Source organism: Dipodomys merriami, unplaced genomic scaffold (assembly GCF_024711535.1).
Source record: "Dipodomys merriami isolate MVZ:Mamm:240054 unplaced genomic scaffold, mDipMer1.0.p SCAF_277, whole genome shotgun sequence".
NCBI lineage: Eukaryota > Metazoa > Chordata > Mammalia > Rodentia > Heteromyidae > Dipodomys > Dipodomys merriami.
The window spans coordinates 866,400-887,148 of record NW_027204237.1 but is presented as its reverse complement, the minus strand read 5'-3'; the positions used below and the strand labels follow the sequence as shown (position 1 = coordinate 887,148).

Sequence of the window (20,749 nt, the reverse complement as noted above, 5' to 3'; positions counted from 1 at the left end):
TCTGGAAAGTATGGTAGGATATATAAAGAAGCCCACCAGGCTAGGGTTGATTGGTGCCTTGTGAAGACACAGACAGGTAGAGGGTAACAAGGAGAGGTCTTAAGTCCTCAGCGGGGAGGGTGGGCTGGACCCAGAAAGGGAATGTGTGGTTTGAAGGGTACAGCCACAGAGTATGGAGCTTCCTTCCCCTCAGGAAGAAGCGCTGGTTAGAACTGCTGTTCTACAAGAAAAAGAAAATTTTGTGAAGAATAGGGCCTCTTCTCAACTTCAGGCTCTAGGGGCTAGTACAGTTGGTGGGGTTGAGATCTGCTCATCATGGCCTGGAGTCTCAGCAAAGCCCCTTGGCCTCCAGGCCAAGGAGGAAAGGAGGTAAATGGAAAATTCTCAAGGAGCTTAATGGAGTCATATAGTCAGGACTGTAGGAGCCTGGGAAAACAGCAACTAAGCACTGCATCCTAAAAAAGGGGGCCTGTTTTTCTGTTTTGTTTTGTTTCGAGTTGATTTGTTTGTGTGGGTATTGGAGTCTGAACTGAGGACCTGAGTGCTATCCCTTAGCTTTTTCACTTAAGGCTGGTGCTCCACCACTTGAACTATAGCTCCACTTCCAGCTTTTTGCTGGTTAATTGGAGATAAGAGTCTCACAAGGAAGTGGTGCTGTAGCTCAAGTGGTAGAGTGCTTGCCTTGAGCTGAAGAGCTGAGGGACAGCGCTCAGGCCCAGAGTTCAAGACCCACGACCAACAACAACAACAACAACAACAACAACAAAAAGTCTCACAAACTTTCTTGCCTAAATTGGCTTTAAATCACCATCCTCAGATCTCAGCCTCCTGAGTAACTAGGGTTACAGGTGTGAGCCACCAGTGCCCAGCTTTGACTCTGGGTTTGTAAAGTGTAATCCCTATTTTTCCTCTTTCAACCCCTGCTTTATCATTTGTAGAAAAGTGGTAATAAAAACAGCTTCTCTATATCCCACCAGGAGGAGCCACAATCATGATATACACAAAGCAAAACAAAATCAGTTAGTGTAGTACTTATCCAGCACACAGTCAGTGTTCAATAATTAGTCAGTGCTCTGATTCAGTTCCTAGTGAATGAGTGTCTCCAGTTAGTTGCATGTTAATGGAGGAGCTCTGTCTTAACAGACAATATGGATGGACGAGTTGAAGTTGCAAAGGGCAGATTGGATCTAAATTTAGAGAAAAAAAAATCTCTAAGCAATAGAGCCAGCATTCAAAACTATTCCAACAGATTGGAACAAGCAAGATGAAGGTCCACTGTGAGCTTTAAGACCTTACACAAAGCTGAGGATGGGGGAAGAGACCTGACTTGACCTCAGCTCTGGTGAAAAGGATCTGAATGATTTAGTTAACTACAACCTGATGGGAACTAATCATGAGAGAGAAAGGCTCTGAAGCCTAGCAGTCTTAGGCTGCATTAACAATGTGTCGTGTCCAGACTGGGGGAAATAATAGGCCTATTGTGCTGGCTTGGTCAGGCCATATCTGGAATCTTGCGTTGCTACACTGACAGACTGGAATCAGGCCAGGAGGGGGACCAGCCTAGCCTCAGCTCCCAAGCACTTGTGCTGAATGCTTCCTGTGCATTTTCTTGTTTCATCCCCACACGACCCTATTAAGTAGGTCCTATTAATGTATACAACTTATACACAGGGAGGTTGCATTAGCTAGGATCAACCACGCAGCCAGTTCATGGAGAAGGTGGGGGCTTTTCTGAATGGGCTCCTCTCGTGCTTGAAATCATCATTCATTCACTGCACACATATTTATTAAATTCTTATAATAAACTGGCACCTGTGGCTCACACCTAAAATAGCAGCTACTTAGCAGGTAGAGACAAGGAGGATCATGGTTTGAGGTCAGCCTAGGTAAAAGGTTCTCAAGATCTCATATTATAACCAATATTAAAAAAAAAAAAAAAAAGCTGGGGCTGGGAAGGCGGCTCAGTGGTAGAGTGCTTGCCTTCCATGCATGAGGCCCTGGGTTTGATTCCTCAGCACCACATAAGCAGAAAAAGCTGAAAGTGGTGCTGTGACTCAAGTGGTAGAGCACTAGCCTTGAACTGAAGAGCTGAGGGACAGTGCCCAGGCCCAGAGTTCAAGCCCCATGACTGGAAAAAAAAAGCTAAAAGCTGACACAGTGGCGCAAGCCTGTTATCCCAGCTACACAGGAAGTATAAATAGAATGACTGAGGTCTAGGTCACCAGGCATAAACACAACAACCTATTCCAATCATAACAGAAAGGAAAAACAAAAGTAAAAACAAAAATGGGGGTGTGGCTTCAGTGGTAAAGCACCTGCCCAACTACTAGTGCAAGCATGTACACACGCACATGTGCGCGCATTCTCTCTCTCCCTCCCTCTCTCTCTCTCTCTCTCTCTCTCTCTCTCTCTCCTCTCTCTCCCCCCTATGATGAAGCAAGCCCCAAATATATGTAGCTAGATAAGAAAAAGATGTATTTGCTACCTTCCAGGAAAGGGTGATCTGGTAGGGGTACAGATCACTTGTGGAATGGTGTGATCCTATAGGAGTAAAGTTTTTAAAACTGGAAGGGTTCATAAAGTCCACTTTAGCAAACTGAGTCTGGAGAGAGAGAAGAGGAACAGTACCATGTCACATAGGGAGGGAGATGTGGAAAGGACCTAGGGAGACATAGGAGAGATATGGGGGCCAGTTCATTAGACTTTTTTTCCCCCCGGTTATGGGGCTTGAACTCTGGGCCTGGGTACTGTCTCTGAGTTCTTCAGCTCAAGGTGAGCACTCTACTGCTTGAGCCACAGTGCCATTTCTGGTTTTCTAGTGGTTAATTGGAGATAAAAAGTCTCATAGACTTTGCTTCCCAGGCTAGCTTTGAACCATGATCCTCAGATGTCAGCCTCTTGAGTAGCTAGGAGTACAGGCGTGAGCCACCAGTGCCCGGCTATTATGACCTTTGCATGGTATTCCACAGCTTTACTTTGGCTTACTTCTGGCTCACCAAAGGACTAGGAGCTGTGTGCCCAAATGGAATCTGCTGGGCACAGGAGGAATCTTGGTGTGGCCATCCTGGCAAGCCAGACCTCATTTATCTTCTATATAATCAGGGTTAAAGAATAAAGAAGCCTAACCCAACAGAGCCACAAGAACTGGGATGAAGGGCCTGTGAGAATCCCAGTAACCCCTTCAGAGACCAGGGAGAACTGGCCTTCACCCAGCCCCAAGTATCTGGAAAGTCTGTGGTGATATTGGCAGAGGTGGAAAAGATTGTTCTTTTCTGGCATCTATGCCTGACCTCTGTTTTAGTCTGTGGTCCTCTTTCAAGGGCCACATTCCTCTGTATCTTCTTTCACAAATCCTTTCCTTGACTGTTTCAACCCAAAGGGCCTCTGTAGCTTTGTGTCTCCTAGAGTGTCTTGTTGGCGAGGTACTTGTGCACCCTTCAGTTTTCAGTAACGTATGTCAAGAGCAAAGACTCTGGAACAGGACAAAACCTTCCAGTCCCTGCTCCGTCACATAACAGCTGTTCCTTTTCCTGGAGTCTCCGTTTTCTCAGCTGCAAAATAGGGATAATAATAGTTTCAACCTCAGATAGAGATGGTGAAGGCTGTCCATAAAAGGCTGATCTTATTGTAAGAGTGCCTGTGGGCTTGGCTCTTCTCCACCCAGTGGGAAGGAGTGGCCACTGGGTGCCTCAGTTTTTCCGGTCCCATCACTGAAGGGCCCCTTAGTTGCCAAAGACAGAAGAGGGAATGGTGGATTTCTGGAGGTAGGGAAACTTAGGAGAGAGGCCAGGAAAGTAACAGTCTATAATCTCTATGTTTAAGGGAGGGGGACACTCAACCAGCCTCCAAATTTTGAAGGGACACTGAGCTTCAGAGTCCCTAGTTTTCCTATATCCTGAAAGGGGAGGGGGTTAAGAATTCGTAGTCATCGGGCTTGACTCAGGGAGAACTCACTCTGGGGGGGCCAGGAGGCTTTGAGCAGGTCATGTTCAGTCTTGGGCCTCAGTTTCCCTGGGGAAACCTCAGATAGGTCTCTCAGCCTTCCCTAGGCTGCAAGGATGGTGCACAGTCAGATGCCGGTTCCAGGGTTTGAAAACGTGGCTCTCTGAGAGAAATATGTCATATTTAGAAATAAAATTCCAGGTAAGCCAGGTGTCAGTGGCTCACGCCTGTAATCCTAGCTACTCAGGAGGCTGAGATCTGAGGATCCCAGTTCAAAGCCAGCCTGGACAGGAAAGTGCTTGAAACTCTTATCTCCAATATACCACCAGAAAACCAGAAGTGTCACTGTGGCTCAAGTGGTAGAGTGCTAGCCTTGAGCTGAAGAGCTGAAGAGCTGAGGGACAGGGCCCAGGTCCAGAGTTCAAGCCCCATGACCGATCCCCCAAAAACAAATTCCAGGTAGTAATCCCTTTCATATTATTACATGCTGGTCTTACTTCTCCCAGGTTGTGGTACAAATATATATATAAGTTTTGCCCGCCCTGGGCTTGAACTCAGGGCCTGAGCACTGTCCCTAAGCTTCTTTTGTTCAAGGCTAGCGCTCTACTACTTGAGCTACAGAGCCACTATCTGCTTTTTCTGTTTATGTGGTACTGAGGAATTGAACCCAGGGCTTCATTTATGCTAGGCAAGCACTTCTACCACTAAACCACATTCCCAGCCCTGTATCTGTCTTTATGGTGATATTATCCAGTTGAATTTTAAAATATGATGCATTCACTGTCTTCATTATTATAAAATATATCTCAAAAGAATAATGTTTTAAAATTTATGTTTCACTTGACTTCTCATCTCCTAGGCTATCAATATTGTCAATAACGAATGGATGCGGTTCTTGTTTTCATCCTGAATATTTATAGTGATTATTTTATTAGTCTTATTATTATAAAACCTCTGGAATGAGGTGGTGATAACAAGATTCGAGTCATTTTCCTCAGTGCAATGGAAATCAGTGTAATTACCTCTAGTTTGGAGGTAATAGATTGTTCAGGCTCAGCTGTTTGCTACGATTTCTATTTAACTTTTTATTAGAAATGCCTATTGAAATATAAATGTTGTTTTGGTACATTCATATAATATCGTCTTGAGAGTGTTAATGTGTTAAGTTGTGCTGTACTCATTAAGCGAATACAACATTTATGCAAGAACGAAAAAGTAGACCAATGGAGCAAAATAAAGAGCCCTGAAAAAAAAGAAAGAAAAGAAAACGTGGCTCTGTGGCTAGGCGCCGTGGGGTGGGTGGGGCATGATGGGGGAGCCGGCGGGCGCTGTGATTGGCTGGTGGCACGGCAGCGCGGCTCAGGGATTGGCCCTAGGCTGGTGGGCTGGGCCGTAGCTTTTAAGAGGCGCGGAGGGGGGCGTGCAGGGAGTGTGTGCCTGGGCTGCTTCCCGGCTCGGCTGGTGCGCGGCGACCGGCGATCGTGGTGGTGGCGGCGGCGGCTACGACGCGAGCCCGGAGAGAGTGGGGGCCCACGGAGCAGGAGAGCATCCCGGCGTCCCAGTCCCGGCCTCAGACGGCGTGGCCCGCGGGTCATGGCCAAAGGAGAGGGCGCCGAGAGCAGCTCCGCGGCAGGACTGCTGCCCACCGGCATCCTTCAACCCGGTGAACGCCCGGCGCAGGTGAAGGTAAGGGCCCAGCGCGCCAGGAGTAGGGCAGGGGGTGTTGGGCCGACCAGGACGGGGGTACAGGAGGGCGTCAGAGGTTAGATCTGGGCTTGGGACAGACACTCGGGATAGCTGGGGGCAGGCAGGCCTAGAAGCAAAAGGGAGACCGCGGTGGGGGGGGGGGGGGGAAGGAGCATGCCCCCGGGTCAGGCTGAGATGGAGTAGGTCTGCAGCCAGAGGAGGCGCCCTCTTTTGCTCACTCACCTCCTTTCCGCATTTCCGCGGAAGTCCCTGCGCCTAGCCTGTACTGGTACTTCAGTGCTTAGCGGTTCTAGTTTACCGCCTTAAAAGGTGGAGGGACCTCAGAAATATGGGGACCCCTGTGGTTCCCCCGTATTTTACCCCCTACTCCCTAGAACCCCCACCCCACCCGCCTACTCTCGCGCCTCAACTCTGCCGGGGGCCACTCAAGTTCATTCATAAGAACAAGGGCTCTGCTCTTAAAGGAGCCGCGCGGTCTGGAGGCGTTTGTGTAAATGTGCGTGTTCGAGCGCGTGGCGGGCATCTACCTCAACCCTCCGCCTCAGCCTATCTTAAGAACTTATTAAACGACCCCCCCCCCACCATCACCACACCCCAGGAAGGGATCTCTGGCAATAGATCCACTTGTGAGGTGCTCGCCTTCTAATTTTATTAACTGATCCCAGGAAGGAGCCGAGTGAGCAATTATGCTGTTACCATGTATGAGCAATCTCTTCTTTCCTGGGGCAACGCTAAGCCTCTTTACTGCCCCACCCAGAAAGGGTCCATTCTGTTACCTGGAGGCCTTATCCTCCCCTCTTCAAGGTCCCCTAGGAGCTGGAAGGGATGTATATGTCTGGGAGCTGGAGGGGAGGACAACTCCTGGATTTGATTGAATCCTGGGACTGCCTACAGGGACCAGGGAGCTCTGGGACAGATGGAATGAACAGCTGTGTCTGCAGCCAGCTGGGCTGGGCCCCTGCAACTGAGCTCTCACCCAGGAGGCAGGTGGATATTGGCCTCTGAGCCAGGGCAGGAGTCTGGGCTGGGCTGAGGCAGCTTTTGGCAGCAAGAGGATTTTCAGGTTGTGGCAGCTAGTACCAGGTGGGGACAGGTCTGCTGCCTTCTGGAATTTGGAAAGGAGCAGTGGCCTAGGTCCTGGGAGTGGTTCTTTAAAGATGGTGTGCAGGAGGTGGATTAGGAGTAACTTCCTCTGCAGTATAATTTCTTTTCCCCCAAGTTCTTAAAAACAGAGGATCTCTTTCTCTTCTTTTGCAGGAAGTCAGATTTCTCTGGGTGGGTACACAGCAAAGCCGAGAGTTGTTCCTCCTGGCAGTTGGCTGGAGGAATGGTCTATGGAGACCAGGATCTTGGGCTTCTTTTCATCCTTTTCTTCTCTTCCCAGAAGGAACCGAAAAAGAAACAGCAGCTGTCCATTTGCAATAAGCTCTGCTATGCTGTTGGAGGTGCTCCCTACCAGGTGACAGGCTGTGCCCTGGGGTTCTTTCTGCAGATCTACCTGTTGGATGTGGCTCTGGTAAGTGGATTGAGCCCTCTAGGCTCTTCTAGCATTCTGAAATGGGAAAGGATAGGTACCCCGCAGTTTTCCCCATCTGTAAAACATACCCCAGATCCATACTGTACTCTCCCAGTCACAGTGAATGGGGGAATAAAACCTTGCAGAGTATCTAGGAAGGGAAGGGAAGTCTCTCTCCCCTCAGGAGTCTTACTTAACTGGCAATTCCTGGTTGCCTGGCAAAAGCAATAGAGCCCTCTGGGGGTGGGGGTGGGAGGTGGTAGACAGCAGTTAAAGGAGAATGGTACTGACTAGTGATACTGTTCTCAGAAGATACTGTCACACCATGTCCCTGGCTGGAAGACAGTCAGCTGGCTTGGCTCAGAGGTTAGTGGACGTTGCCAGGCTTGTGAAGGAGGTATATTCCGCCTTCACCTGAGGAACAGTGGCCTGTCAGTTGTCAGAGAGGCCTTCAAATGCTTTGTTAAGTTAAAACTGTCCAGTGTATAGGGGCTTTGATTGAGAGGGATGCTTTGGGTGTAGCTGGGCTACTTTGTGCTTTGAGAAGCCTTGGCCAGCAGCCTGGCATCCTGAGAATTCGCCCTGTCTGGAGGGGACAGTGGAAGACTGAATAGCCATGGCTGCCCGGGCTCCTGCCCTGGCTGTCTTTTCTGTGTAACCTCTGATTTGGCAGGCAGGTCATCTTCATTGTATCCATTTACAGGTGGGGAACACTAAGCCCCAGAAAGGATAAATGATTCATTCAACAGCTAGTTTTTGAGTAATTCCCATGGGTTAGGTTCAGGTTAGGGTATAATTCTGACAAACCTACAGCTGAAGCATTAAACTGTATGTAGCCAGTTTTGGAATTGAAGGTGGGGATCTGATTAGTGGGAGCTACAGTGTGGAAGATGCTGCTAGATTTTTAGAGCAATAGCAATAGCAGGGTTGTGATGGATGCAGAGGAACCCAGAGAATCTAAATATAGAGACTAGAGTGTTTGGCAGTGGATAACTTGAGGAAATGTATGTATACACGTCTCTGTACTGGGGCTTGAACTCAGGGCCTCATGTTTTCACTGGCTTTTTCACACAATGATGGCACCCTACCACTTGGTCTGAGACACCAGTTGCAGGGTTTGGTTTTGTTTTGTTTTGTTCTGGCTAATTGGATGTAAGAGTCCTATGGATTTGTCTGCATGAGCTAGCTCCAAACCATAATCCTCAGATCTCATCCTCCTGAGAACCTAGGATTAGAGGTATAAGCCACTAGCACCCAGCTGATGGGCAAGCACCCAGCTGAGCCAAGACAGAGCTTGACCCTGTAAAACGGGTAGCATAATTCACATTACACACATGGAGAAACTGATGCACACTGTGATTATTCAGTGAATGTTAGTTCTCATATCAGGTCTCTCACATGAGAGAGAAGGAAGCAAATGATTCTAGATTCATTCTATTTGATGGGATGTTTCTTTTTTGGGGGGGGTCTGGTCGTGGGGCCTGAACTCTGGGCCTGGGCGCTGTCCCTCAGCTCTTCAGATCAAGGCAGGCGTTCTACCACTTGAGCCACAGCGCCACTTCCGGCTTTTTTCTTTTTGCTTATGTGGTGCTGAGGAATCAAACCCAGGGCCTCATGCATGCAAAGCAAGCGCTCTACCACTGAGCCACCTTCCCAGCCCCATTGATGGAATGTTTCTAAGAGAAGCAGCAGGTTGAAAAGCTTCTAACACAGGCCTGTTACTATCAGAGAAAATGCTATTGTAATTTTATTTTTCCCTCACACTACTGGGAATTGAACCCAGGACCTCACACATACAATGTAAATGCTCTGCCTCTGAGCTATATCCCTGCTACTATCATTCCTCCACCCCCCTCCCCATCCTGGGGTTTAAACTTTGGGCCTAGGCACTGTCCCTGAGCCTCTTTGTATTCAAAGCTAGCGCTCTACCACTTGAGCCACAGTGCCACTTCTGGCTTTTTCTGAGTAGTTTATTGGAAATAAGAGTCTCACACTTTCCTGCCCCAGCTGACCTCAAACCATGAACCTCCAATCTCAGCCTCTTGAGTAGTTAGGATTACAAGTATGAGCCACCAGTAAGTACCTAGCTACCACTAACATCACACTGAGATTGCACTGTGCAATCTCCCCACTGTTCTGAGGCTCAGCACAGGGTCTCAAGGGCCCAGCTGCCTTTGCCTGTAAGTGAGGACTGAGGTGAGTAGAATGAATGAGTTGTCATTTGTGTCTTCCCCATTGTAGGTGACCCCTTTCTCTGCTTCCATCATCCTCTTTGTGGGCCGAGCCTGGGATGCTGTCACTGACCCTCTGGTGGGCTTTTGCATCAGCAAGTCCCCTTGGACCCAGTTGGGTCGCCTCATGCCCTGGTAAGTGGAAGATGCAGAAGGCCAGGCTTCCTGTTTATCTGCCTCTTCTTGGTCCTTCTATCTCTTGTCACAGGCTGGAGGGGGTAAGGAAAAGGGATGATGTAAAAGCCTAAATGTTGAAACCCCAGCTAAAACCTCAGCTGTCCAGACATGGTCATGGGGCACCTACCTAGCCTGTTTATTCCTAGGCTGGTCCAAGTGCTAGGCTGGCTAGCCTTCCTCAGCCTAACTTCATGGCTCCCTGAAGTCCATTCATTCTTAGTAAACCTGGACCATTCATTCTTAGCAAACCTGGACTTCTATCTTCTACTTACCTCTACTCTAGTGACAGAGGTAGGTCTTAAGAACAGTGGGGAGAGTGCACTCCAGGTAACTTGCCTGGGTTTGAACTCCAGATTCATTACAAGTATCTGTGCAATGTTGAGCAAGTCACTTAACGTCTCTGAGCCTTAAGTGTCCTCATCTAGAAAATGGATAAAATAAGAAACGTCTCATAGGGCCACAGTAAGGATTAAATTTTTTTTGTTTGTTTGTTTTTGTTCTGGTACTGGGGTTGCTCAAGGCTCTACCATTTGAGCTACAGCTCCATTTCTAGCTTTTTGGTGGTTCATTGGAGATAGGAGTCTCATGGACTTTGCTGCCTGGGTTGGCTTTGAACCATGATCCTCAGATCTTAGTCTCCTGAGTAGCTAGGATTACAAGTATGAGCCACTGGCACCCAGCTAAATGTTTGTTATGAAAAGCATGAGAACAGTGTCTAGGATATATTAAGTAATAGAGAACTTGGCACTCCTTCAGGGAGGTTTGTGTTGGGCAGGGGTTAGGGACAATACTGGGAATAAGATTGGAGGCCCATAATCTCTAATGCTTTAGATGATGTGAACTACATTTTTCATTGTTACTTCCCCTATACTGCTCTGTCTCAGGCTGTGGTGCAAGGAAGGGGTAGGAGGGTGGAGGCGGTTCCATAGATCAGACAGCAAGGGAGACACATACGAGACAGACCAGGCCGGGCCTCTGGTTCCCTCCAGGACATCCTGCTTCAGGGAGTGTGGGGGGGAACACCCCTTTCATCTCCAGCCCATCCAAGCTCAAGTGGGCGCCTTCCTGCCCCAGGGGCGCTCATACCTGGTCTCCGGCCTTCAAAGCTCTTCCCACAGCCCCCACACCTCCACAGCTTCCTTTCCCACGAGGCCCCCCACCCACCCCAATCCTGCCAGTCCCTGGCGAAGGCCCAGGTTAGAGCCTTTGATCCAGGCATTAGGAAGGACCAGGGCCAGGGCCCGGCCCGCATAGCCTGCCTTACCTGGGCAGGCTGCTCAGGGCTCCCTAAGCACCAGCCCGTGAGACTTGGCTCATTGCCCGTCTCCTGGCAGCCAGTGGAAGGCGGGACTCTGTGCCACATCTCCTCATGAGGCACGGCCAATGGGAGGCAGCTGCTCCACCAGCCTAACACATGAGGTTACTCCCAGTCACAAGGGGCTCCTCAGCGCTGCTCAGATGCCTGCAACCCGGGATGGAGTGTTTGGGGAAGGCCAGGAGGAAGCCTTGTTTTCTGCAAAGACACTCATTTGGATTTGTGTGGGATGGGGGAGGCAGAGCCCAGCAGGCCCTCACTGCCTGAGAGAGGACCTGAGTACTCTGGGCAGGTGTGGTAGCTGTTTGAGAAAGTTGCCTGGGGCCCTCTCAGATGCATTCTGCCTCAGTTCTATGCTTGTCTGAGCATTCACTGGGTGGCTCATGGGGCCAAGGGGCTGCTATGTACATGACATTCCTATGTACATAACACTGACAACCCTTGTCCCCTCATGAGTGTTGAGGACCTGGTACCCTTTCACATGCAATATAGGAAAATTGGGGGCTCGTTAAGGTAAATCCTGCACTGTCTCTCCTTCCAGGTCACAGATCACTCTTGCTCTAAGCCTGCATTTTTATTTATCTATTTATTCATTCATTTGTGCAGGTCCTGGGGCTTGAACTCAGGGCCTGGGTTCTGTCCCTGATCTTTTGTGCTCAAGGCTAATTAGTGTTCTGCCACTTCAGCCTCAACTCCACTGCTGGCTTTCTGATGGTTATTTGGAGATATTTCCTGCTTGGGCTGGCTTTGAACTATGAGCCACAGATCTCAGCCTCCTCAATAGGATTACAGGTGTGAACAATGATGCCTGGCTTCTAAGTCTTCATTTAGATCCTGTCCTCCAGAGCAGAAAGACTGACATTTGCTTTTCCTGGCATTCTCAGCCAGCAGTGAGTGACAAGGTTTCAACAGTGTGACTCAGGGAGGCTGAGAAGCAGTAGGTGGGGCTTGTGGTTAGACCTGAGTTGAGTCCCAAGCCCAATGCCCTGTGTGTGGCTGCTCTGTTGAGGTGATCACAGCAAACACTAAGTACCCCAAGCACTGTTCTACATTTTCCTATTTAAGTCTCAAGACTTCTTAAAGTCTGTGAAGTAGAACCTAAGCCCTTCCAGTAGCCTCTGAGGTGTCCCATTTCTTCTCCTACCTTATCTTCTAATTCCATCTCTCTTGCTCACTATGCTCTAGCCCCACGACCTTGATATTCCTCAACCTGGCTAGGCATACTTCTGCCTGAGGACCTTTGCACTGACCATTCCCCAGCCCACCTGCTCTTGCCTCAGACATCTGCCAAACAAGTTCCTGGATTCATCTATCTTTGCAGTTACTATCTGCTCAGTGAAGCCTAGATTTTCTGCCCCTGCAAATGGAACACCATTTTCATTTCTGATTCTCTGCATCCTGCTGTATCTCTTCTCTCCATAAACCCTTACCACCCTTCTAATATTTTATATTGCCTTTTTGTTTATTTATTTATTTATTTATTTATTTATTTATTTATTTATTTATTTATTTATTTATTGCCAGTTCTGGGGCTTGAACTCAGAGCCTGGGCACTGCCCCTGAGTTTCTTTTGCTCAAGGCTAGCATTCTACCACTTGAGCCACAGAGTTACTTCCAGCTTTTTCTGTTGACATGGTACTGAGGAATTGAACCCAGGGCTTCATGCATGCTAGGCAAGCACTCTTCCACCACTAAGCCACATTCCCAGCCCAATAACCTTTTTAGAAACTGGCAAAACCTGACACATTGGCCATTAAAACCATTTTTGTTGTTGTAGTTTTTGGTTGTAGGGCTTGAACTCAGGGCCTGGAAACTGTCCCAGAGTCTCTCTAGCACTCTACCACTTGAGCCATAGCACCACTTCTGCTTTTTTTAACTCTGCTTTTTTTTAAACTCTGGGCCTGGGTGCTGTCCCTCAGCTCTTCAGCTTAAGGCTAGCGCCCTACCACTTGAGCTAGAATGCCAGTTCCTGTTTTCTGGTGGTTTATTGGAGATAAGAGTCTCATGGGCTTTCCTGCCCGGGCTGGCTTTGAACTGTGATCCTCAGATCTCAGCCTCCTGAGTAGCTAGGATTACAGGTGTGAGCCACCGGCACACAGCTCACTTCTGGTTTTTGAATGGCTAATTGGAGATAAGAGTCTCACAGGGACTTTTCTGCTCTGGTTGTCTTTGAACTGTGATCCTCAGATCTCAGTCTCCTAAGAAGCTAGGATTACAGGCTTGAGCCAATGGCTTCCATTAGAGCCATTTAAAAGTGTTCAGCAAAGTGACATTAAATCCATTCACATCTTTGTATGACAATCACCACTTACATCTCCAGTACTTTTCTTTTTGAGACAGGCTCTTTCTCTAACTCAAGCTGGCTTCAAACTTGCCATCCTCCTTCCTCTACTTCTTGAGTCCTGGGATTACAGGCCTATACCTATACCACCGTGCCTGGCTTTCCTCTGTGCTGTTGTTGTTTTTTTTTTTTTAATCTTCCGGGACTGAGACTCTGCACCAATTAAACGAATCTTATTTCTCCTTCCTTTCAGCCTCTGCCAACCACCATTACTTCCTGTGTCTATGAAGTTGAGTGCTTAGATTTGGTCACCTCCTAAGTTACATTGTGCAATTGTTCTTTTGTGTTTTCCTTTCAGCCCAGTACTCTCCAGTATAGGATGGGTTCAACATTTCATTATTAAACCTGAAGAATTTTTTTTTGCCAATCCTGGGACTTGAACTCAGGGTCTGGGCGCTGTCCCTCAGCTCTTCAGCTCAAGGCTAGCACTCTGCCACTTGAGCCACAATGCCACTTCTGGCTTTTTTTCTTTTTGCTTATGTGGTGCTGAGGAATAGAACCCAGGGCCTCATGCATGCAAGGCAAGTACTCTACCACTGAACCACCTTCCCAGCCCCTATAATTTTTTTTTAGCTGCAATTTTTTTTGTCTTTTCTTTTTTGGTACTGGGGATTGAACCCAGGACATTGCACTTGGTAGGCAAGCGCTTTGCCACTGAGCTACATCCTAGCCATGATTTCTATAATTTTAAATAAAGTTTATCTCTTCTGTTTGCCAATTAGGATATAAGTTCTACAAGAGTGATGATATATATATATATTTTTTTTTTTTTTTGCATCCAGTCGTGGGGCCTGAACTCGGCCTGGGCGCTGTCCCTCAGCTCTTGAGCTCAAGGCTAGCACTCTACCACTTGAGCCACAGCGCCACTTCCGGTTTTTTTCTTTTTTGCTTATGTGGTGCTGAGGAATCGAACCCAGGGCCTCATGCATGCAAAGCAAGCGTTCTACCACTGAGCCACCTTCCCAGCCCAATGCTGATATATTTTTAAATGACTCTTCTCTCCAAGAAATTAAAATAGCATAATTGACACTTAATATATAAAGTAAATACTGAGCGGGAAGCATGTGCTATTTTTTTTCCTCTCATTTTACATATGAGGAAACAAGCCTCAGAGAACTTAAGAGTTTGTTTTTGTTTTTTGCTGGTCTTGGGGTTTGAACTCTGGTACTAGGTGTTGTTCCTGAGCTTCTTTTGTTCAAGACAAGCCCTCTACCACTTGAACCACAGTGCCACTTCTGGCTTTTGTGAGTAGTGTTTTGGAGATAAGAATCTCCCAGAGTTTCCTGCTGGGGCTGGCTTCAAACTGCAATCCTCAGATCTCAGCCTCCTGAGTAGTTAGGATTACAGGCGTGAGCCACAGTGCCCAGACAAGAGTTTTGGTAGCTGGTTGGGAGAAGTCAAATTGGATCCCTAAAGTGTTATTCACAGGCCTTCCTTTTAACCTTTATATACCTTGCCTGTCACTGTACAGGCTGCAAGATCAGTCCATAGAGTCTAAGCACTTGTGATAGGTGAGACTTACATATGACAGACCTCCCTTCCCCTAATGCTCCCACATGCCCCCTCCATCTTCCTTTACCTAGAGCTGGCCTTCCCTACCCCACTCCAGCTTCCTTCCTTGTGTACAAATGATGCCTGCACACAGGTGAAAATATTTAGATGCTAAGATTGTTCCTTCTCTTTCCCTCCCTGTTCTACCAAGGTCTTGGCCTCCATTCTCAGCTCCCCTACCCTAGAAGTCCCTGCTGCTAGAACCTTAGCAAAACTCAAGGTCTGATCTTGATCTTCTCATGCTTCATGTTCAGGGTTTCAGCCAGGGATCCTGTCCCAGTGGACCCTTCCAGGTTTGGCCATTAGCATCTTCCCAGAGGCCCTGAGATGGATAGATTAAGGAGAGGAAATGCCTTCCTGGTGGGTACCCAGTAGAGCCTCTGACTGGGCCAAATTCTTGGGAGTTGTAGCTTCCAGCCTCCTCTTCAACCCTCTCCCTTTCCTCAGGATCATCTTCTCCACACCCCTGGCAGTCATCGCCTATTTCCTCATCTGGTTCGTGCCTGACTTCTCACAGGGCCAGACCCTTTGGTACCTAATTTTCTATTGCCTCTTTGAGACACTGGTCACGGTGAGTATGTCCCCAGCCTCCCCTTTCTCCACACTTCTGGGTGTCTCTGGGGGCAGGGGTGAGGCAGTCCCTGGGCCCCCCTCCTTTGTCTGCCCTCTGTCTGACTGGCAAAGGTCTTTGTTCTATGCCAGTGTTTCCACGTTCCCTACTCAGCGCTCACCATGTTCATCAGCACGGAGCAGAGCGAGCGGGACTCTGCCACTGCCTATCGTAAGTCTCTCCTCAGCTGGCCTGACCTTGCCCATAGGGGACCCTGGGTCTTTCACTTCCAGATCCTCCTGCTATACTTCTTCCATTGTGGGCCCAGCTCCTTGCTCAAGACATGTTGCATATGAGGCCTTTTCCCACTAAGTTACATCCTCATCCCATGAAATTATCTTAAAAAGAACTTACTGCTCAAGTGAGACCCAGAAAGATTCAAGGACTAACCTGAGATCACACAGGACCACATACATGTAGGCCCAAGTGTCATCTGCCCTGTCCTCACATCCATCATACTTGGAGCTAGAGTTGAGCTCCATTCATCTGGCTTTTCCCTCTGGGCCTACAAATCAAGTCCCTCTATAAAGACCTTCTTTTCACTATCCAGGGATGACCGTGGAGGTGCTGGGCACAGTGCTAGGCACAGCGATCCAGGGGCAAATTGTGGGCCAAGCAAATGCTCCTTGTCTCCATTACCCTAATGAATCTTCATTGGCCCCGGAAAGTGCCAATCGAACACACAGCACCACCTCACTAAAACAAACGGTGAGGCCTTTTGCAGGGCAGGGATTGGAGGGGATGGAGAACTATAAAGGTTTTGCACTCATCCTAAAAGTAGTAATAACAGCTAATGGTTACTAACTATAGGGCATGTGATATGTATGATTTTTCTGTGTGTCTGCTGGTCTTGAACTCAGAGCCTTTATTCAGACTTAACTTTTTTTGCTCAAAGCTGGTGTTTTACCAGTTGAGCCACAGCTCCACGTCCAGCTTTTCTGGTGGTTAGCTGGAGATAAGAGTTTCACAGACTTTCTTGCCTGGGCTGGCTTTGAAATGATCCTCAGATGTCAGCATCTTGAGTAGCTAGGATTACGGGCATGAGTCACTGGTGCCCAACATAGAACCTTTAACACTTTTAATATGGCAATATGTCCACTTTGCAGATAAGAAAACTGAAGCCCAGAGAGGCTTGTGCTATTTGCCCAGGGTGGTAGAGCTAATGGATTGCAGATATGAACTGCAGGCTCCACGACTCCACAGCTTTGGCTTTGTAACATTGTGTACACCTGAACTTTGCACAGCCTTGAGAAGCCACTGCAGACCCAGGATGGTCCTTCTAGTTCATAGATGGAGACAGTTAGGCCTGCGGAGAAGGGACTGGTCTGAGATTGTGCAGTGGGACTGCTAGGATGAGATCAGACTGTCTCTATATTGTGCCCTTTGCCTCTTTTATAGCAAAATGCATACTTGCTGGCAGCAGGGGTCATCGCCTCTATCTATGTCATCTGTGCCATCATCCTGACCCTGGGTGTGCGGGAGCAGAGAGGTAAGTAGGGCCCTGGGAAAGGTGCAGATCTTACCACAAGGGGGCTGTGTCTTTCTGCCTAGCTCTCTGCTCCCTCCTCATTGTCCTCTGGTCCCTAGAACCATATGAGGCCCAGAAGACTGAACAAATGTCCTTCGTTCGGGGCCTCCGGCTGGTCATGAGCCATGGTCCCTATGTAAAACTCATTGCTGGCTTCCTTTTTACCTCCCTGGCTTTTATGGTGAGTTTGGGGACGTGACTATTGGTCCTTGGGGAAATCTGAGGGGAGGTGTAATGGGAGTGGGGTTGGAGAGGACTCAGGAGATGACTAAGCTGAGGGACAGGTAGAATGGGGGAGGGGTAAGCATGGCGAATATATTAGGGTGCCTCAGCCCCAACATCATGTCTTTCCTTGCCATTTCCTTCCCCTCCCCTACCCATCCCCCAGCTGGTGGAAGGAAACTTCGCCTTGTTTTGCACCTACACCTTGGGCTTCCCTAATGAATTCCAGAATCTACTCTTGGCCATCATGGTGAGTGTGAGAACTGAGGGTGGTGGGCAGACTAGACGGTTATAGCATGGCTGTGGAATGGTTCTTCTGCCAGTCAGCGGATGTCCCCTGACTAGGCCATGGTCCTGAAGGGATGAGGCAGGTTTTCTAGAATAGTTGGTTGGACTTGACCTATAATTGCTTAGGGAGGATTGTAAGAGGAGTTTGGGGTGGATGTTTAGTGAGCCGAGCAAAAGCCAAGATACTAAAAAGTTTATGGAGCTGGGCACCTGTGGCTCATGACTGTAATCTAAGCTTTTGGGAAGGCTAGAGGAGGAGGAGGAGGAACAGAAAGAAGAGGAGGAGGAGAAGGTGGTTATGGAACTTTGTGTTCAGAGGTGTTAAAAAGCTGGACTATCTCTCAGTTCCCCAAGGGAGTTCTCACACATGCGCCTTCACCTCCTTACTGCCCATAGGTGCCACTTGGCTGCTCTTGGCAAGGATAGAGCATCTTTGGGGTCTTGGGAAGGGCTGGAGAGATTCTGTGGCACTAACTCATTCCTCTCACCCATTTCCATAGCTCTCAGCCACATTCACCATTCCCATCTGGCAGTGGTTCCTAACCCGGTTTGGCAAGAAGACAGCTGTATATGTTGGCATCTCGGTGAGTGGGGTACAAGGATCTTGGGTGGCGTGAAGGGATAGCCAGTGAGAGCCTGCAGCTAATCCATCTTCCTGCATCTTCTCCCCTAGTCAGCAGTGCCATTTCTTATCTTGGTGGCCCTCATGGAGAGTAACCTGTTTGTCACATATGTGGTGGCCATAGCAGCCGGTGTCAGTGTAGCAGCTGCCTTCCTGTTACCTTGGTAGGTATATTCCTAGCCTCCCACCCTCAGCTCTAAGGCTCCCTGGAGAGAGTTCTTTGGGAGCTTCTACTACAGGGCCAAATAGATGGGTCTTATAGAACTGGTTAGGGACCTATTGAACTGTCCTGTACAGTTACAAAGGTTGTGAACTGTGCAAAAGCACCCAGTCACAGAAATAGGGGCTAAAATCTGACCTATACACCATTCATCAAGCTGAGCACCCAGAATGGGGATCATCTTGGCAAAAGGAGCTCATTCCCTAGAAAACTGCCTCTTCTTACCAACACCAAGGTCATGGAGGCTGGTGGAAGCCTGGGGACGGCTATGTGTGTGGGGGGAGGTGCTCAAGGCCACCATCACTCTCTCCCTAGGTCCATGCTGCCCGATGTCATCGACGACTTCCATCTGAAGCACCCCAACTGCCATGACTCCGAGCCCATCTTCTTTTCCTTCTATGTGTTCTTCACCAAGTTTGCCTCCGGCGTCTCGCTGGGTATCTCCACCCTCAGTCTTGAGTGAGTGGGATGGGGGGGCTATTATGGGGTGTTCAGGCCCAGGTCACAGGTATCATGTTCTCATCACTGGCTCCATTCCCACAGCTTTGCCGGGTACAAGCCACGGGGCTGCTCCCAGCCGTCACTGGTCAAGTTTACCCTGAAGATGCTGGTGACCATGGCTCCCATCATCTTCATCCTGCTGGGCCTCTTCCTCTTCAAGCTGTACCCCATCAACGAGGAGAAGCGGCGGCAGAATAAGAAGGCCCTTCAGGCTCTGCAGTGAGAGTGAGGGGGTTGTCATCTAGTCTGAGTCCCCACTTTTGCCTCTGGTGGCCAAGCCCAGACTTCCACTGACACATCCTTCCTTGACAGCCCCAACATTAAGCTACATGCTGGCCACTGAATTGAGTGACTTCACCTTTATTCACTCAACAAACACTTTCTGGGTGCCTGCCATGTGCCAAAACACACCAAAATCCCAGACTTCGAGGCGCTTCTTTGCCTGTTAAACGTGTACGTTCACAATCTGTGTAGTCCTCTGGCAATCCTGGGTGGCCAAGATTCTTAGGGTTCCCATTGTCCAGATGAAGAAACTGAGGTTTAACCTGGAAGAGTATAGCTGTGCCCACTGGATAAGGGGTAGAGTTGGGCTCTGAGCTCTGCCTGATGCTCTGGCAGCTCCTGGTCAGGAGCTCAGGTGTGCCTGAGGCCAGAGGGCAATGTGGAGTGAGTCATGCCAGCCTATCAGCCAGCCAAGGCCAGAAGGTAGCACTGAAGTTTGTGGTGCCCTATGCCTAGCAAGAACAGCAAACAAAGACACTGGAAGTTCCTGAACTGAAAGTGGGAGGGAGTGAACTGTCCTGTGAGTTAGACGAGTCCCACCCCTGGCTTGAACTGCAGAGCCAAGATCCCAGAAGGAGGCAGGTGGCAGTGGGGAGGGGTAAGGACTTACCCTTGAACTCTTGATCTGACCGGGCTCCTCTGATTCTTGCAGGGATGAAGCCAGCAGTTCAGCTTGCTCCGACTCAGACTCCACAGAGTTGGCCAGCATCCTTTAGGCCTGTGTGACCCATGATGTCTCCATACATAGGGCCTGGGTCATCAGGCCACATGAGGGACCAGAACCTGTTTGCCCACTCACTGGACAGCTGTTCTTCAGGTGCCAGCTAGGACAGGGACCAAGCACTGAAAGGCAAACAGCCCAGGACATCTGTGTCTGCATAGAGCTGGCCGAGCTCCATACTGCCACCCTTATGCCCATCCACAGGACCAAGCCCTGGGGCTGCTACTGTGAATATGCCAAGGACTGAGCGGGCCAAGCCCCGAATACTAATGTAGAAACTTTTTATACAGAGACTAATTAATAACTTAATGACTATGTACATAGTGAGGTGTGTGTATGTATATTTCTGTGAGCTATTAATGTTATTAATTTTCATAAAAGCTGGAAAACAGAGCTACTTGCTCCTGTCTGTGTCCTCAGCTACTCACTGAGCCCTTGGGTGGCAACTCAGATAATGAGCAGTCCCAGTCGGCCTGGGTCCCACTGGGTGGGATCAATGTGTCTGAAGGGGTGGGAGGGGGTGATAACCTTGGCTGACATTTACTGAACACCTACTCTGTACCAAGCACCATATGGAGGCTTTGTGTGTACTTTGTGGTATTCTACTTTAGCCTATGAAATCATACCAGGGCAGGATTGCATCCATTTTAAAGATAAGAAAAACGCCGGGCACTGGTGGCTCAAGCCTGTAATCCTAGCTACTCAGGAGGCTGAGATCTGAGGATCACGTTTCAAAGCCAGCCCAGGCAGGAAAGTCCGTGAGACTCTTATCTCCAATAAACCACTAGAAAACCGGGAGTGGTGCTGTGGCTTAAGCGGTAGAGCGCTTGCCTTGAGCTGAAGAGCGCAGGGACAGTGCCCAAGCCCAGAGTTCAAGCCCCACTACCGACAAAAAAAAAAAAAAAAAGCTAAGAAAACCAAAGCCACATGCCAGTGACTAATGCCTGTAATCTGAATTACCTGTGAGGCTGAAAA

General features: G+C 48.8%; 1 protein-coding gene across 4 annotated transcripts; it reads left to right on the top strand.

Annotated features, from left to right (window-relative positions):
* The first annotated feature begins 5,385 nt into the window (after nt 1–5,385).
* LOC138837832 (sodium-dependent lysophosphatidylcholine symporter 1) lies at nt 5,386–20,167 on the top strand. 4 transcript variants are annotated; one of them, XR_011375464.1, is made up of 15 exons: nt 5,386–5,628; nt 7,034–7,165; nt 9,407–9,531; nt 15,228–15,351; nt 15,483–15,561; nt 15,941–16,098; nt 16,789–16,879; nt 16,978–17,099; nt 17,307–17,390; nt 17,929–18,012; nt 18,102–18,214; nt 18,586–18,729; nt 18,814–18,996; nt 19,084–19,224; nt 19,706–20,167. XR_011375464.1 is itself a non-coding variant. In XM_070036825.1 (14 exons), the coding sequence occupies exons 1-14, from the start codon at nt 5,536–5,538 to the stop codon at nt 19,767–19,769; spliced, it is 1,590 nt and encodes a 529-aa protein (XP_069892926.1). In that variant the 5' UTR covers nt 5,386–5,535; the 3' UTR covers nt 19,770–20,167. The 4 variants fall into 4 exon arrangements, 3 of the variants coding, with proteins under 3 accessions (XP_069892926.1, XP_069892927.1, XP_069892928.1); XM_070036825.1 differs by lacking the exon at nt 19,084–19,224 and having other exon boundaries at nt 18,814–18,990; XM_070036826.1 differs by lacking the exon at nt 19,084–19,224.
* Nucleotides 20,168–20,749: the final 582 nt, after the last annotated feature.